Source organism: Azolla caroliniana, unplaced genomic scaffold (assembly GCF_043228905.1).
Source record: "Azolla caroliniana isolate FFs.n. ecotype wild unplaced genomic scaffold, voAzoCaro1.0.p SCAF_34, whole genome shotgun sequence".
Lineage (NCBI taxonomy): Eukaryota > Viridiplantae > Streptophyta > Polypodiopsida > Salviniales > Salviniaceae > Azolla > Azolla caroliniana.
This window is the reverse complement of record NW_028230469.1, coordinates 49,784-66,092: the sequence shown is the minus strand read 5'-3', so window position 1 is coordinate 66,092 and position 16,309 is coordinate 49,784. Positions and strand designations below refer to the sequence as shown.

The following is a 16,309-nucleotide window of genomic DNA, read 5'->3' as shown; positions in this document are numbered from 1 at the left end:
GCTCCTTATAGTGACATACAATTTACTGTCTAATCAATACTCAATGCAATGAGAGGTATGAAGAAAATTTTGACTCTCTAATAAACTCTTATTATAACATGAAAACGCCCATTCAACCAAGTTCTTTAATGAAAAGCCAACAAGCAATGATAAATACATGGATGTGAACGCTTTGACTCATTTGGGTTGATCGATGGATGAAATCATTTGATTATGATCTCAGTTGCATGAATGGCTACAAAGAGTCAATTTTATGGCAACATTGATTTGTGTGGTCAACTACAGTCAAAGACAACGGATGGTTGTGCAAATAGATAAGGAACGATTGCACAGAGAGAAGGGGAGGATTTCAATATTATTTTCTGACAAATGATCATATAGTCACCTCTCATAACACCAGGAGAGAGGGAAAGGCTATTACAAAGGCATCAGCTCCACCAGCGCATGTCATTGTGTTAGCCTGATGACCGAGTAGATAGACATGCATCTCATCATTTTAGCCTGATGAGTGATTCTAGTGAGATAGACATTCATATTATGCTTATGCACCCACTTGATATATTTGTATACCTACTGGAAATTTCCCAAAGTACATCCATACATTGGAAGGCAATACTACATACCAATTACAAAGTAAGCCACATGCTTAAACTTTATCATCCAAGCAGAATCCTCAGCCCATTGATCATAAACAATCAGTTCTCAATGGGCTTCAATTACATATGTACAGGGCTTGCTATCAATAACGAGACGGATTAAAGTACAAGATGGTTCCTTGTAGTGTTACACATTTTGGCCTAAGAATCTTTTCTGTAACTGAGCAGCTAAGAGCACCAATCGAACAATCTCCACTCCGAAAAAGGAAACAATATCAAGATCATCACCCATCTGTCCATCGAAAAACTCTCTATCACCAAATTCACTTCGTCCTAATAAAGGAGAGCCAATGCTATTCCATCCAAGATCATCAACAGGTAAGGAGCTATGCAAAGCAACTTTTAGATGCAATGCTTCAGAAATGACACCATCTACAGCTTCTACTGCAAGTTGAATTGAACTCTCAGTTTGCGCAACTGATTCAGCTGCAATCTGAAATGTATAATAGAAAATCCATTGGAAAATTTTCAGACCTATCTTTGCAAGAGAAGTCATACACCAATCATCATTAAAAAATTTACAGAACAAAAATTTATATGATAATTGTCATCAACTATAGAATAAAATCATAATTAGAATCTTTTTGTAGAAGTGTTTCTTGTGTATACCCTTGCTATTGTTAAACGAAGGCGATTTGCTGATTGGCACAGGTGACGGATGCCCCTTAAACTATCTCGCAGAGAAGCATTCTCAGCACGCAATCTTGCAAACAATAATATGTTGTTATGAAGACCAAAAAGTATCAGTAAAAGAACCTGGCTCCCCATTATCACTCACCTGTGAATGCCCCCAACATCAGTCTCTTTATTTCTGCTGAAAGAAAGGATGCTACTAAGACTCTTTGTCCGGTTAACCAAATCAGGACTGCTCCTTGTCCATAAATTCTTTAGGTAAACTTGAGACTGAGGTTCCCTTGGGCTCTCGGAAGTAAAAGATATCAAGTTGTCATCATCCTCAAAAAAGACCCCATGATCTGAAACTGGACTCCACTGCCCACTGGAGAGCCTCCGGATATTGTCTGGTCGTAGTTTGGAAGTCCTATTCCAAAATATCATTAGAAGATGGGATTGTTAAATGAAAATATTTCTGATAGGGAAACAGAGAGTGTTTGTCTTACTCCTGTAGCTTCAAGAATTCTCTTTGTAACCAGGCCAGTTCCAAAAGGGCCTGCACTTTTTCACTTGTGACCTATACCATGAAATAAAGGTAATTAGATCGGATGATGTCATATTCCATGACCCGGAAAACGTTGCAATTTGCACTTACCTGCATGAGCTCATTCTTATAAGAGGAGATTTCAGTTTGAAGAGCCAGTATGTTATCTGCCACCAAAAGATTTTGTTCCTCTTGCTGAGAAAGCAGCAATAGAGCAGCAACCTGTATTGTATGGTAATGGTATAAAGAACGTTTGCCAAACATGTTAGGTCGGCTTAGAAGACAAGATAAATTTTGCTTTTTATCATCATTAGAAACTAATTTTCCTGCAGATATCAAAAGAAATTAAGTGACACTCACATTGGAAATCATACAATGAACTAAATAATGGTAACAACATAAATTTTCACAAGATAAAAAGATGGGTAGAAAATTATGACCTTTCCATGTAATGCCTGGGTCAACGCTTCTTCATTTTCATTTGTTAACTTAACATCATCACTGTATTCCTTTTCCTACAAAATCCATCAAACCGATTATTTAGTTATTAGTATCTGCACAAAGGTATCATGCATATCCTACATTGTTTCTGAACTACTATGATGCATGAAGCTTCACCCATGCTTGGGTCCCCGTTTATTGAATTCACTGTCTTTTTCCTGTCGAATATAACATTTTCATATAAAATCCCATTTCTTTTTCCGAAGAAAAAAGAATACCAATTCAGCGTAAAAGAAAATATGGCAGATCAGTTCAAAATAACTACAACATATATATCAGTATATCACAATAGATTTATATATGAAAATGGGTAACAGAATAATTCAATTTTTTTTCACTAGACATGTTCCATGAGGGATATTCTCACTAGTTTGAGTAATTGCATAACCAAAGTTTCAGAAAATACCTGAAGTACATACATCAATAATCTTCATTCTAAGAAACTGTTTCATTATAGCAGGCACAAAATTAAACTTATATTCTTGTTTCTTCAAATGCATACACAGCAATTAGAAAACACATTTTAAAGAAAGATAAAAATCCATATAGTTTTGTGCAATAAAAAATATGACAGATTGTCTATAGAAAAATTAAAAGCCAAAAAGACATGCCCTCAAACCCTAAACCCTATCTCATAAAAAATACACAGATGATATATAAAAAAATTTAGAAGCTAAAATTGAGATTTCCCCTCAGTATGTCTGCTATTGGACATTCTAGATCAAATGGGTTAAATGAGCATGGCCTACGACTCCTGTGACAGGTAATGATGTTTTTTCTCTTTTAAAGATAAAGAAAAATCTAAACTGGTGAAATGCAGTGGTTGACAAATTGCTGAAATTTGAAAACCTATATTAAAAAATATCAAGGAGAAAAGTACAGGTTCAATGTGGGAAAACCAGTGCCTGTCATATTAGCCCTGTTGAGACTTCAACATAATGTGATTCAGCCTTCAAGTAGATAGCTTTAGCCCAGTCTTTATTGTTCACATAAATTTTCAATACCAAATGAGGACAAAATATTCTTTTACCAGTTAAAATGTGGGAAAATTCTCAGCATACGTTGCATATTCACACCAACCTTGGTAGTTACAGCTCCATTGGCGGATGCAGCTTTACCATCAATTATATCACATTCATTCTCCATATTTTGTGTTTTTTCCTTGTTCACAAGTTCCTTCAATACTTCCTGTAAAGTGATAAAGGAGCTCTTGTTTTCCATCAAAAGTTGAACAACACCATGTCTTAGGCTTGCTTTGGCTATATTCAGTTGCTTCAGCTCTGATTGAATGGTCTCAACATAATGAGCCTGCAAGAAAATAAATGTGAATTGAGTATAGAACATTGCCACAAATAACAGCTCATCAACTTATCTACTTATACACATTATATACCAGCCGCTTCTTGGAATTAGAGAGTGCATCCTCGACCTTCCTCCGAGTACAGTTTTCCTTCAAAAAAATTGCAAATGAATTCATCATCTCCATCTAGAGAACTAGCCTTTTATAGATAATCGATTGTACTCTATTTTTACAACTACCTCTTCAATCTGTGCCTGAAGTTTTGCTAATGAAGCAGTACACACTTCCAATTCTTCTTGTGCAAGAACCTGAAATGTGGCCATTCATTTCTTTAGTATGGCTCTAGCCCTCTAAGCACAATCTCAAGATTGTAGTTGTACCAAATTGGCTCTGTCTTGTGATGCTTGGTCATATAGGGTTTTATTAGTCTCTCCATAGCTCCACAATCCTTCCAATTCATTCAGCAAGATAGCAGCTTTCTTTTGAGTTTTGTCAGTATCACAGGACCCAACAGCCTGCTTTCTTATACTCCAAAATCTCTCAATCACCTGTAAGTTGTGGCTAAATCCTCAGGTCATGAAGCCTAGTTGTGTGCCAAACAGGTCACAATGTGGCTCTTAAATTCATACATCATGCCAGAATTTGTACCTCTTTATATGTATTGTTTTCTGTGACGGAACATTCTAAATCCTTTTCGTACCTTTCTCTCAAAGTTTTTTCAAAGTTGTATTCTAAAATCAGCTTATCTAACCTACAAAATTACAGAAAATGAGGGAGATATTATTAAACTGCTCAAGCAAAACAATTTAGATAATTTTGAGTAAACCAATGACAGTAAAACGACTGTCTACCTATCTTGCAAATCGGACATGTTTTCAATCATGTACCCTTCTTTTTTTTGAATTTTTTCAGCCTACATCATATGTTGGGCAAAGGTTCAGAATCAATATCACGAAGACAAAGTACGGCATCCAAAAGCTTTTAAGGCAAAAGCATGTACAATTTTTCCAGGTCACCTCTAATGTCAAATGCTTTTTATCTGAAATAATAGTAACTTCACTACTTTGGATTATTTTCAAATCATTTTTTAAACCAGAACTCTGCCACAAATGTATTTCTGCTTTTAAAATACTTCTATAAACATGTAGTATTCATTTTATTTGGAGGCCAAACCAGAACCAATCATACCTTTTCAACTTCTACCTTTAATAGCTCTGCGAGTTTCTTCTGCAAGCCACACTCATCAAGCATTAAATCTAGAAAATTATCTGTTTATTTGAAATTAAACATCACCTGTTTACCTTGATTGCATAGAGCTCTAGGAGTTCGATTTGCAAATTAATGTTTTCCTTCTCACAATTTCGAATTTTCTGTTGAATTATCTCCGAGTCATCTCCAAGACCACTAGACCTGATGAAAAATCAGATTTGGTTCTTTAATAGCTTAACTCAAAGCCTTTCCCAGTCCACAGCTTAGAATATTTATGGACAGGCATGAAAAGATAGTAAATCCAATTATGCAACATTTGTTCTCTGCATAGAATTGCTGTTATAAAGCAATGCATTAAGTTGCAGGGAGGGAGAGCTGTAAATTCTCCTCCCAGTCAATGTTTAGTTTGCTAATGCCCCTCCTTAGGTCCAAGTATATAGGATTGGCAACCCCTTCAACCTTAAGCAAAAAGGGCATGTGCATGGTGCACACATGTTTGTGGCTTCACTCGTGGCAGAGCCTTGACAGATCCACTACATCACCTGGTCATGTGTGGCCACCTTTGGTAAAAAAGTATGCAAATTCTTGAACATGTGTAGACGATCAAAAGCATGTATATGGGATATGAAACATTCAAAAACTCCATTTTCCATCAAGTTGATGTGAAGAGAGATCATAATTCTTTACTTATATTTAGGAATCAGCAACGGTTAGGTGTAGCTGAATGAAATGGTGAAATGGCGGCTTAATGGGTAAACAGGTTCAGATTGATTCAGGTTTGTAAATTTGTAAACAGTTTTGTTTGAGCCTTTATTGGCTTAACAGCTTAATGACTTGGGAGGACATTTTTGAAATATTAATTAAATTAACATTATAAATTATGTAATATGTACTATGTATTATTAAGTTCGAACTTTGAGGCCAAACAATTCATTTACAGTTTAGTTTTCTTTTAAGTGTACATTCCCCAATAACTTGGTTTTAGCTGAAACCAAACTGTGAAACCGTAGATCAACAGCTTAACAGTAGATCTCTTGAGACGTTTGGTTTGAGCTTGAAAATTCCTCAAATAGTTTGGTTTGAACTGTTTTGGTTTAAAGGTTTTGCGGTTTGGTTTAAGTTTTAAAATTAGAACAATTTGGTTTGAAATGGTTTGGGTTTGAGACTCACAAAATAAACAAAACCATTGCTGATTACTATATACATTGCAAACCATGAATGCGTAAATAGTATGTAAAATAGCATGCACAGTGAGGATACCTTTGGCTCTGCGTCCTTACTGCAAGTTTTGCAAGCTCTTCAACTATAGGAAGTTGTTTGTCTGTTTCTGCAACACAAAAGCATACTATACAATGTCATACCATCTTGTATTAAACAAATCACACATGTTTATTATTTTAAAAATAGAAGACCATTGTAATCAGTTGTCTAAAGACACCAGAAAAGACAAATTCTCAACATTCAAAAATTCTGTCTTTTGAGCATCTTGATTCCAACAGGATCCAAGTGGACATTTATAGGACAACTAGCTTCCAAAACCTAAAATAGCTTCAGAGTTCCAAAACATTTTTGGGCACAGAAAGCTCTATGCACTAGAGTAATTTCCATCAGTGTATAAAAACGGAAAGATCAGCTGTAAATTTCTATAGTTCAAGAAGTTCTAACGAGGTATGACTTTACCTTCTGCTTAAGTAAATATAACATGTTTTTACCCTGTATGAACATAAAAACAGGGGAAGCTGCAAAAGCATCCTCACAAAAGCTCCCAACAGTTACAAAAGAGTGAAAATAATTCTGTTAGAGGAAAGTACCTAATCAAATTTCCAAAATCATTGTTTTCTTTTGGGTAGTTATCAGTGTTGTGGTCAGAGTGTATAAAGCAGTGATAAATGTTTTGGTTAAACTGGCCATTCAGACACCTTTGCAATATGTGAAAGATAATTTCATAACTTTTAAAGTAGTTTTATATCCATAGAAAAAAGAAACAAAACTTGTAGGATTGAGATAAGTCCCTTTCAACTTTAAGTAGCTCTATGACAAATGATGGAAATTACAATAACTTCACAACACAAATGTCATTAATTTAAATTTCTAGGGATATTCCCATGGGCATTTACCATGGGCCATGGATACAATAAAAAGGTAAGGTGACAGAAGTAATTTTAGTTTTGACTGTTTGGCATTTGATTTAGGATGATAAACTAAAGATTTACGCCATACAACTATGTCATGCTAGGAAGAATTCTAGCATATAAGTTATGGATTAAATTAAGAATATGAATGCTATTTTGATTTTAAGATGTTTACAGCACCCAATATTAGTTAATTTTGAAGATACAACAGAACAATATAGATGCCACTTTGTAGCTCTCCATATTTTGAGTTAAAGATGTTTACATACTCGATATTAGTTAATTGTGTAGATAAAACTGAAGAATATAGACATAGCTCTGCACCTCTCAACTACCATTTGGTCCATACAAGCTACCAGGTCATTGACGCAAATCTTTGATGGTATACTATGTAACATGAAAATGACTGAAAAAGAAATGGTAATAATTGTGGAGTCTTTTCCATAAAGGTGCAATAGCCTGATTCCCTCTTCATGCTAGCACAAATGCTAAAGAAACTTCATCCCCATTTTTATTTGTTTGATCGATTAAACAAATCATGGTAAGAAATATTACCTGGAGGACATGGAAGCTTGGGCTTCAACTGACAAGCTTGACTTCTATCTCTGAAGAATGTATTTCTGTCCCAAGAGAAAATTTGCTGTAAAAATTACAGCAAGAGTGTGGATGATAAAAATCGCAAGCTTGGCAGCAGCAATGTCCCACTAACTGGGACATATCACATGAGATATTTCACTATAAGCTAAAAAACTTATTACTCACCGAAAACAAGTACAAAAGTAGAGTAATCAGCCCACAAATAAGGGGCAAAAGGAGAAAGAAAGCACCGTGTTCATTCAGCACTACTTGGTGCAATAACATATCATTCTCAACAGGTTGTTGTTCTGGTACTGCCATACCTGCCTTACATATCAAGCAGTGTCATTCATAATGTACAGCAAACCACTTGGAACAAACACACTCTTCACCCGAACCTACTTTGACACTTACATTGATAAACCGTTCGCAACCCTATCGCATTGAAATCTACATAGGTGAGTTCTTCTGACCAAAGCAACAGACAAGCTTGTGATTCATAAAGAAAGATGAATTCAGTACACAACACTGAATGGACATATTCAAAAGTTCAGAGCATTCCAACCGTACTTAATGGGAAAAATAAGATTGAAGAGCTATAATATTGGCGGAAGGACAGCAACAAAGCTGTAGTACTTGAATCCATGTGAACATAAGACGATACCAATTTCCCACCCTGCCATCCAGTACATATCCATTCTAGGCCATGCCTGGCATACACACTGATCCTGGTCCTGTTCTTTAGGCTTAGGTTCAGATGCCTACACTTTGAACCCTTTACCCCCACTATACATTCGTTTACTACACAAATGGACACACTGCAGGCCATTGCCGTGGAAGGCTCGAAAGCCAAGATGTTGGCATAAAAATGAAGAATCTAACCCAAAACAGGGGTTTAGCCACAAGGATAATGAGCCCTGAGTGGATATCAAGAGCCACTGAATACTCAGGTGGCCAAACTGCAGGCTATTGTCTTCGAAGACTTGAAAGACAAAAGGTTGGCAGAAAAACGAAGGACTACAACCATAAACGAGTTTATCCATTAAGATAATTACCCCTGCATGGATATCAACAGCCATGCCAATATGCAGGCAAACTACTGCAGACCATTGCCCTTGAAGACTTGATAGGCGAGAGGTTAGCATAGAAATAACGGATCTACTACTGAAAATGGGTTTAGCCATTAAGATAATGAACACTGTGTGGATCTCACTGAACATCTCCAATAATCATTGGCAGTATCACCATCCTCTCACTCACCTCATACTATTCCTCATATATTGACACCCAATCAAGTTACTTGTTACCAGACATTGTATCAGATCCTATTGTGATGTAATTTTTTTTTCTCCTCCTTAGACTTTAGATCGAATCTCTCTGCGATACGATTTCATTGGTGTCATAGGTATTCATGTTAGGCCCGGTTTACTTTTCCCTTCCCCTGTTCTTATTAGATGGTGAATTATGTTTCACTTGGTTGGAATTTCTTTGGTCTCATAAGTATTTGCAGTAGGCGTAGTGTTGTTTCCTTTTACCCTAGTTATGAGGCACAGTATAGATTGTATTCGAATGTAATTCGTTGGTCTCTTGGGTCATTTCATTGTCAGGCATCAATTGTAGCAGTGAGTTTGAAAGGTAGCTTTTTTGAAGTTTGGTCTCGCGTGCAATTTCCCTATCCTCTTTTCTATTTCTCTTCTTTTCGTTTGTTTCCTTCTTATTAGAGATTGGGAGCCACGATTGATCTCTCGGTGAAATTCTCTCACTTACTCACTCACTCACTCACTCTATCTATCTATCTCAAGCAGGAGATGTCAGAAGCCTCTCTTTACTGAAAATGGATAAGAAAACCAAAGAGTCCTGGACAAGTCTGATAGGAAACGTTTTGATCTAATTGGAAGTTAAGAGTGAGCATACCTGACTGATGATCACGACCAGATCTGAGCCCACAGGAGATACAGGCGCTTCAATTTCCTCATGCTCGCGAGGCTCACGGTGATTATCTTTTCGGCACACCGGGACGGATTAAAGAATTGCAACAAAGGAAGGAGAAGGAGAAGGAGAAAGAGAAAGAGAATTGTTGTGGGAACACGAGATCACCATTGTATCATTTAATGTAAAATGCTCTGCATTCATATACCCCACCAGTACCATATATATTACAATTTACAGACACACAGATATGGCTGGTGGGTCAGAGGACCGTATTTCAAATACAAATGAAAATGTAATGGGTCCAGATGCATCCTCTTCACTCGCTCGAACAATACATACATTGGATTCGGACACGGTAAGCCACCTCCACCTGTGACATTCATTGACACTTTGGTGCCAAGAAGGTATGGTATGGTCAAGATACGAGAGTTGGTTCCCCCCCCCTGAGTCGAAACATGCATCATTACGCCATTTGTGCTTTCACACTCTCGAATGTTGTTGGATTTTGAGTTTACCGTCCGTTTGATGAAGAAGCAACAACCATGTAAGGAAAAGGGGATGATGAAGCTTTTCTAGAATTGATTTGACAACGTTTTGGAAGTACACCTCTCACACAATGTTCATTCATGTATGTACACTAAGGTCCTCTTAGTCCAAAAGATATGGTTGTATTCTCCAATGGGCATCATCTGTCTGAACCCATGGCATGCCCTTGCCATTTCCAACCCAAAGAAGGAAAAACTTTGATTCTCATATTATGTGTCAAGGGTCTTAAAGGGAGGAGAGGTGGTCGAGAATGGACACATGTGTTCAATCAAACAAATGTAAGTTGTTGGATTCAACTTCCACGGACCACAAGCACCCAAGCTACGTATGTACCATACGTACGTACATGGCTTTGTGTTTGTGTGTGTGCGCCCTTGACATGATATCTGGGTGTGTCGATTGGTCGGTCCCAGTAACTTTGGTCCAAGTGTTGAGTAAATGATCAAATTGCTATCATTATGTATATTACTTCCTACAGATAGATATGTAGATATTGGATGGAAGATTGTTCCAATACAACTTAGCTAAAGGAAGCTTCCATGGAAGCTCTGGTCAGCTCTTTCTATGCCCCTGCGGCTGTCCAAGCCCTTCCATGGCCTTCTCCGACTCTTTCTCAACGAACTAGTTCGATCCCTCGTCGAACCACTTTACCTTTCGATCAATCCTCACTCGCTTCGTCGGCAGAACAAACCCTCACATCCAGAACTGATATCCTGGACAGAGAAAGCATCTCATTGCTCCTCCAGAAAAACGTTCCTCCCCTTGAAGGTAAATTCATCCATGCCTGTGTTGTCAGATCCGGTCTTGATTCAGACACATTCGTGGCTAATCTTCTTATCAGCATGTATGGCAGATATGGCCTTGTTAAAGAAGCATGCTATGTGTTTGATCATATGCCTCACCGTACAATGGTGTCATGGAGTGCTATGATCTCTGTTTGTAATAAACACAGCCAGAGCAATACAGCTCTTTCCCTTTACAAAGAAATGATTCAATGGGGATTCCAGCCTAACAATGTTGTCTTCGTGAGTGTTTTAACTGCTTGTGGTAACCTTGCTTCATTAGATGATGCCAGATTACTTCATTCAGACCTCGTGGAGTATGGCATTTATGTAGAAGAGGTTCTTGGGACCTCGCTTCTCAATATGTATGGTAAGTGTGGGGATCTTGAGGCAGCTAGAAGAATGTTTAATAGTATGCCTGTCCATGACACTATCTCTTGGAATGCATTGATTTCTGCGTATGATACAGAAGAATGCAGTAGAGAGGCAGGGGAGTTGTTTGAAATGATGCAAGAAAGAAATATCATGCTAGACAAGAGTACATTCATTAATGGTCTCACGGCATATGCAAATGTATGCCAAATAATTGACGGAAGACATGTCCATCGATTGATTGTTGAGCATGGATTGGATTTTGATACTGAAGTGATGAATACACTTATCCATATGTATGCTATGTGTGGTGCCTTACATGATGCCCAGTCGGTATTTGATACTATGGAGAAGTTTCGTGATGTAGTCTCCTGGAATTCCATTATCTCTGCATATGCGCAACAAGGGCAATTTGTAGAGGTCTTTGTTATATTCCAGGAGATGCAAGATGCTAACGTGAAGCCAACACGCATCACCTTTCTCAACCTTTTGAGTGCATGTATTTCTTCGGAAGCTTTGTCGGTGGGGAAGAACATTCACAAATGTATATATATGTCCGAAGGTAGGGATGGAAATGATATGCTAGTTGCAACAGCTCTTATAAATATGTATGGTAATTGTGGTTCATCTGAGGATGCACGTGAAATTTTCAATAAGATTGCGATACCTGATATAGTGTGTTGGAATGCAATGATTGCATGCTATGTGAGGCAACATCAAGGAGAGAGAGCTCTTGAGATGTTCGATAAAATGCAAAATGAACATTTACATCCAGATGAGGCCACATTTACAAGCATTCTGAGTGCTTGTGCTGACATGGAAGTTTTGCCAAAAGGCATGCTAATTCATAGATACGCAGCAAATTATGGGTTTGATTCAAATATTGGCATCCTGCATGCACTTATTCACATGTATGGGAATTGTGGAAAGCTGGATGAGGCACAGGCATTATTCGATCATATAAAAGCAAAGGAGTTCCTTTCCTGGAACGTTATGATCACTGTCTATGCCCAACAAGGACATGGAAAGAAGGCTATTGGATTATACGAGAAAATGCTGCAAGACAATGTGAAGCCCAATGAAGTGACGTTTGTGAGCCTTTTCTCTGCTTGCAGTCATGCAGGGCTAATAAATGAAGGGTATCACTACTTTGTTTCCATGAGTGAAGTCCACAATTTGACACCGTTGCTGGAGCATTATGTATGTTTGATAGACTTACTAGGCCGTGCAGGAAGGTTAGATGAAGCCGAGGATCTTATTTATGACATGCCTTATAAAGCAACTCCTGCAGTGTGGTGTGCTATGCTGGGTGCTTGTAGACTTCATGGGGATATTAACCGTGCCAAATTTGCAGCCCACATGTTAAGCGAGCTCAACCATCAAGATGAGACATCAAATGTGGTACTTTAAAGCATATGTGATATGCATCCTTGCTGCTTTGGTGGGTGCTTGTAGATTTCATGCGGGATATGGCACACTTTAAACATGTTACCTGATTTTCAAGTAAACTCGACCCACATGATGAGGCATCTTATTTGCTACTTCAAAGCAATAAGATAGATATCTGTTGTTGCAGGTAAGATGACCACATACGCATGGCTTATGAGAGGATTCTGTGGATAAGTGGACAGTGGACAGTTGACCTACGTCGAGCTATGTCTAGCCCTGTATTGCCTCTCGCACAACCTTCATAAAATCATATTTGTAATCCCACCAACAGGTCATTGAAGTTATTGGGCATATCATAAAATTATATTTGTGATCCCACCAACAAGCCATTGAAGTTATTGGGCATATCATAAAATCATATTTGTGATCCCATCAACAAGCCATTGAAGTTATTGGGCATATCATAAAATCATATTTGTGATCCCATCAACAAGCCATTGAAGTTATTGAGCATGTCATAAAATCATATCTGTGATCCCATCAATAAACCATTGAAGCTATGGGCATATTAAACGTGAATAAAATGGGTGTCCTGAATAAAAAACACTGTCTGCATATCACTTACAAAAATGCAACTCTAAGACATTGTACATTATCATTGCAAATAATTGTTACAAAATATATATTGTATGATCACTTGCATTATATAGAAAGCCTCTGTGAACATTTCCACCATCAGGCTAATATACATGACATCCCTAAATTAATCATTTGTTGTTTGTAATACCTAAATTATTTGTTGTTTGTAATCTAGTATAAGTAAAATCTTCCAAGCCAATATTTCAATTTGTTGTTTGTAATCATATGGTATAGAGAAACCTTTCAAGACTTCTTGTCAACATTTCAATTGTTAACTCCATCATGACATGTAGTATGGTTATACTACCAAAACAAATATAACACAATCACAAGGTCATGTATGTAAAATGTTGAGCAAATAATTGACTTCGGCCATCTGATAGGTTTAGACAAACTGTCATACCAACTTCATATCAAATCCTCAATTTCCACTTGATAGGATACATGGTACTAAATATTGTGATTAGGCAATATTAATGTGACAAAACATGTATTATAGAAGATCAAGAGATGCAAAAACTAGTAAAGTTTCTCTTGTGATTTAAACTACTTTTTGGAGGCTCTATCTCTATCGATTCTTCTTCCAAGACTCAACTTCTTCAGCACAGGAATCCTGGAAGCATCCTTTCCAACAATCAAAATATCGCTGACATAGCCCGACAACATAATAAAATCATCATGAGAAAACCCCTGTAAGTATATGCATATGGGTCTTCACTACAACTTTTGTAGGCATGCTGTCCCATAAATGAATCAAGCTTCTCCTACTATCGACTTAGGCAGTAAAGACATTTCTTCAGCTTGCATACACACTCCCCCTTGCCTTTCTCTATAGGCCCTGCAGGTTGTTCCATGTATATTTCTTTCTCTAAATTCTCATGAAGGGAGGCTATTTTCACATCCAGTTGCTCATTCTCGAAGTAAAAACATGTTGCCAAGTCAAGAACACTCAATACATGTCATCTTCATAAATGGAGAGAAAATCTCATGGAAATCAGTACCCTTTCTTTGACTAAATCGTTTCACTACTAGCGTGGCCTTGTATTTTGGATGTAGAGTGCTCATATTGCTTCATTGAATGAATAAGGCCACTTGTTCTTCAGAACCCTTCTGCCTTGAGGCAACTTCACCAACTCAAATGTTTGAATCTCAAGTAAATAATCCATCTCTTCTTACATGGCCTCCATCCACTTCTTTTTGTGCTCATCTTCCATTGATTATGTCAAGCTTTTCGGTTCAGAATCATTTGATAATAGCACCAAGTACTCATCTCAAGAGTATCGTGCGAATGGTCTGCCTTCACATTGCTGGTGGAACTTCTAGTACAGGTGGTTGTTGGCCTGCCATATAGATATTGTTCTTCATGTTTGGGAGCATCCTTGTCACCTGCATCCGAACGAATCATTATATAAATTTCAATTTGAATATTATATTTAACCTATTCGATTGTTGGAACTGTGGTAATTGGATTTGAATTTATAGATCCAACATATTGTTGAGGAATTTTTGCATGTGCCTTACTTGATATCCTGAATCATTTGATCTTCGATAATGACATCATGGCTTCTAACAACTTTCTTCGCTACTCATACAACTTGTAGCTTCAAATTTATCCATAGCCAGGAAAAATACACTGTTGTGTCTTTGCCTCAAGTTTGGATCTCTCATCTTGAGAAATCTGAGCAAAGGCTTTGCCTCCAAACACTTGTAAGTGATCGTAAGAGACAACTTCACTATACCAAACTTGATTTGGAACATCTCCTTCAAAATGATAACATGGTGAGAGAGATTAACAACATACATTGACCTCACCTTAAATAAGATCATGGTAGTTTTGCATGTGACAGCAAACATCTAGCACACTTTATTAATGTTCTATTCATCCTCTTCGCAATGCCATTCAATTGCAGTATGTCTTTTGGAGGGGTGATTTGATGTCTTAATACCTTTCTGCCTGCAATATGCATCAAACAGACCACAATACTTGCCTTCATTGACAGTGGGAATGCATTTGACTTTCCTTTCAGTCTATCTTATTCAATTGAAGCTTCAAATTCTTTGACTTATCCAGTACTTGATCTTTTGAGGTAAAGATATAGCGAACTTTCCAAGAGAAATCATCAATAGCAGTGAAAACATATCTAGCACCATCAAGTGGCCCCACCTTCACCAGTCCACACACATTACAGTGTATCAACTCTAATATCTCTGTCCTCTTTGAAGATGATTGATTCTTGAAGGCAAATCAATGTCATTTTCCTGCTAGAGAATCTGCACATTTCTTTCAAATGCAGACTCTCCATTTTTTACAAGAGGTTCTTGACCAGCGGCATTCCCCTTTTCATGTGGCCAAGTTTCTTGTGCTACCAGACACTTTGGTTTTTATTCTCTAAACATTGACAGAAAAACTAGAGATTTTTGAATGTAATATATATGAGATACTGTTTTACCCCTTTCTATTATTATGCTAACTTGGTGAGCCTGTATTGTTCACCACCAAATTTGCTCAAACATCCTTCATCATCAGGCTGCCGAACTGAGATTACTTTGAGCCTCGAACGTGCAACATGTCTCGCATATTTAAGGATCAATTCAATGCCATTTGTGGTCTCTGAATGAACAACTTGCTTCATTATTGCCCATCTTCACAGCTCCAAAATCACTTGCAGTGTAGGAATTGAAGAAATCTTTGTGACATGCAGCATGAGCAGTGGCATCACTATCTCACACCCAAATTGCCTCCTCATCAGGCTGATGGCATTTAATCATCAACAAAAAGAAATTTTCCAATTGTAGAGGCAGTGCTTCCTTCATCACATCACTGTCATGCTTTTGTGATGATTTCTTCTTTAAATTTCAACAAAAAAATCTTCACATACCCTTTCGGTGACAATGATAACAACATTTACATACTTGGAGCAAGTTTTGGTGACAATGACAACAACATTTACATACTTGGCTCTTGACTTGCTCCTTCACTTTCCAGTTTATTTTCATTCATCAACTTGGTCTTCAAATAATTACAAGTAATAAAATCAGCAGGAACTAAGTTGCATTGAGTTACCTTCACTGTCTCTCAAGGCACAAGAGCTCTGACCTCATCCTAAACTGTGATGGCC

At 37.5% G+C, this 16,309-nt stretch overlaps 2 protein-coding genes across 11 annotated transcripts; one reads left to right on the top strand and one right to left on the bottom strand.

Moving 5' to 3' along the window:
* Positions 1-535: 535 nt before the first annotated feature.
* On the bottom strand, positions 536-9,675 carry LOC147849536 (uncharacterized). 9 transcript variants are annotated; one of them, XM_087337396.1, is made up of 19 exons: positions 9,445-9,675; positions 7,945-7,998; positions 7,717-7,857; positions 7,510-7,594; positions 6,083-6,149; positions 4,915-5,023; positions 4,802-4,840; positions 4,465-4,526; positions 4,262-4,364; positions 3,994-4,161; positions 3,853-3,921; positions 3,707-3,763; positions 3,394-3,621; positions 2,253-2,327; positions 1,924-2,034; positions 1,775-1,845; positions 1,435-1,695; positions 1,266-1,359; positions 536-1,089 (listed from the first exon to the last, which is right to left on the bottom strand). In XM_087337396.1, exons 3-19 carry the CDS (start codon positions 7,849-7,851, stop codon positions 784-786), a joined length of 2,040 nt encoding a protein of 679 aa, XP_087193522.1. In that variant the 5' UTR covers positions 7,852-7,857; positions 7,945-7,998; positions 9,445-9,675; the 3' UTR covers positions 536-783. The 9 variants fall into 9 exon arrangements, with proteins under 9 accessions (XP_087193522.1, XP_087193526.1, XP_087193523.1 ...); XM_087337400.1 differs by having other exon boundaries at positions 6,083-6,143; XM_087337397.1 differs by having other exon boundaries at positions 7,717-7,853.
* An 831-nt stretch (positions 9,676-10,506) lies between these two features.
* Positions 10,507-12,949, top strand: LOC147849535 (putative pentatricopeptide repeat-containing protein At3g47840). 2 transcript variants are annotated; one of them, XM_087337413.1, is made up of 2 exons: positions 10,635-10,776; positions 10,862-12,949. In XM_087337413.1, the coding sequence occupies exon 2, from the start codon at positions 10,902-10,904 to the stop codon at positions 12,570-12,572; it is 1,671 nt and encodes a 556-aa protein (XP_087193539.1). In that variant the 5' UTR covers positions 10,635-10,776; positions 10,862-10,901; the 3' UTR covers positions 12,573-12,949. The 2 variants fall into 2 exon arrangements, with proteins under 2 accessions (XP_087193538.1, XP_087193539.1); XM_087337412.1 differs by having other exon boundaries at positions 10,507-12,949.
* The last annotated feature ends 3,360 nt before the right edge of the window (positions 12,950-16,309 follow it).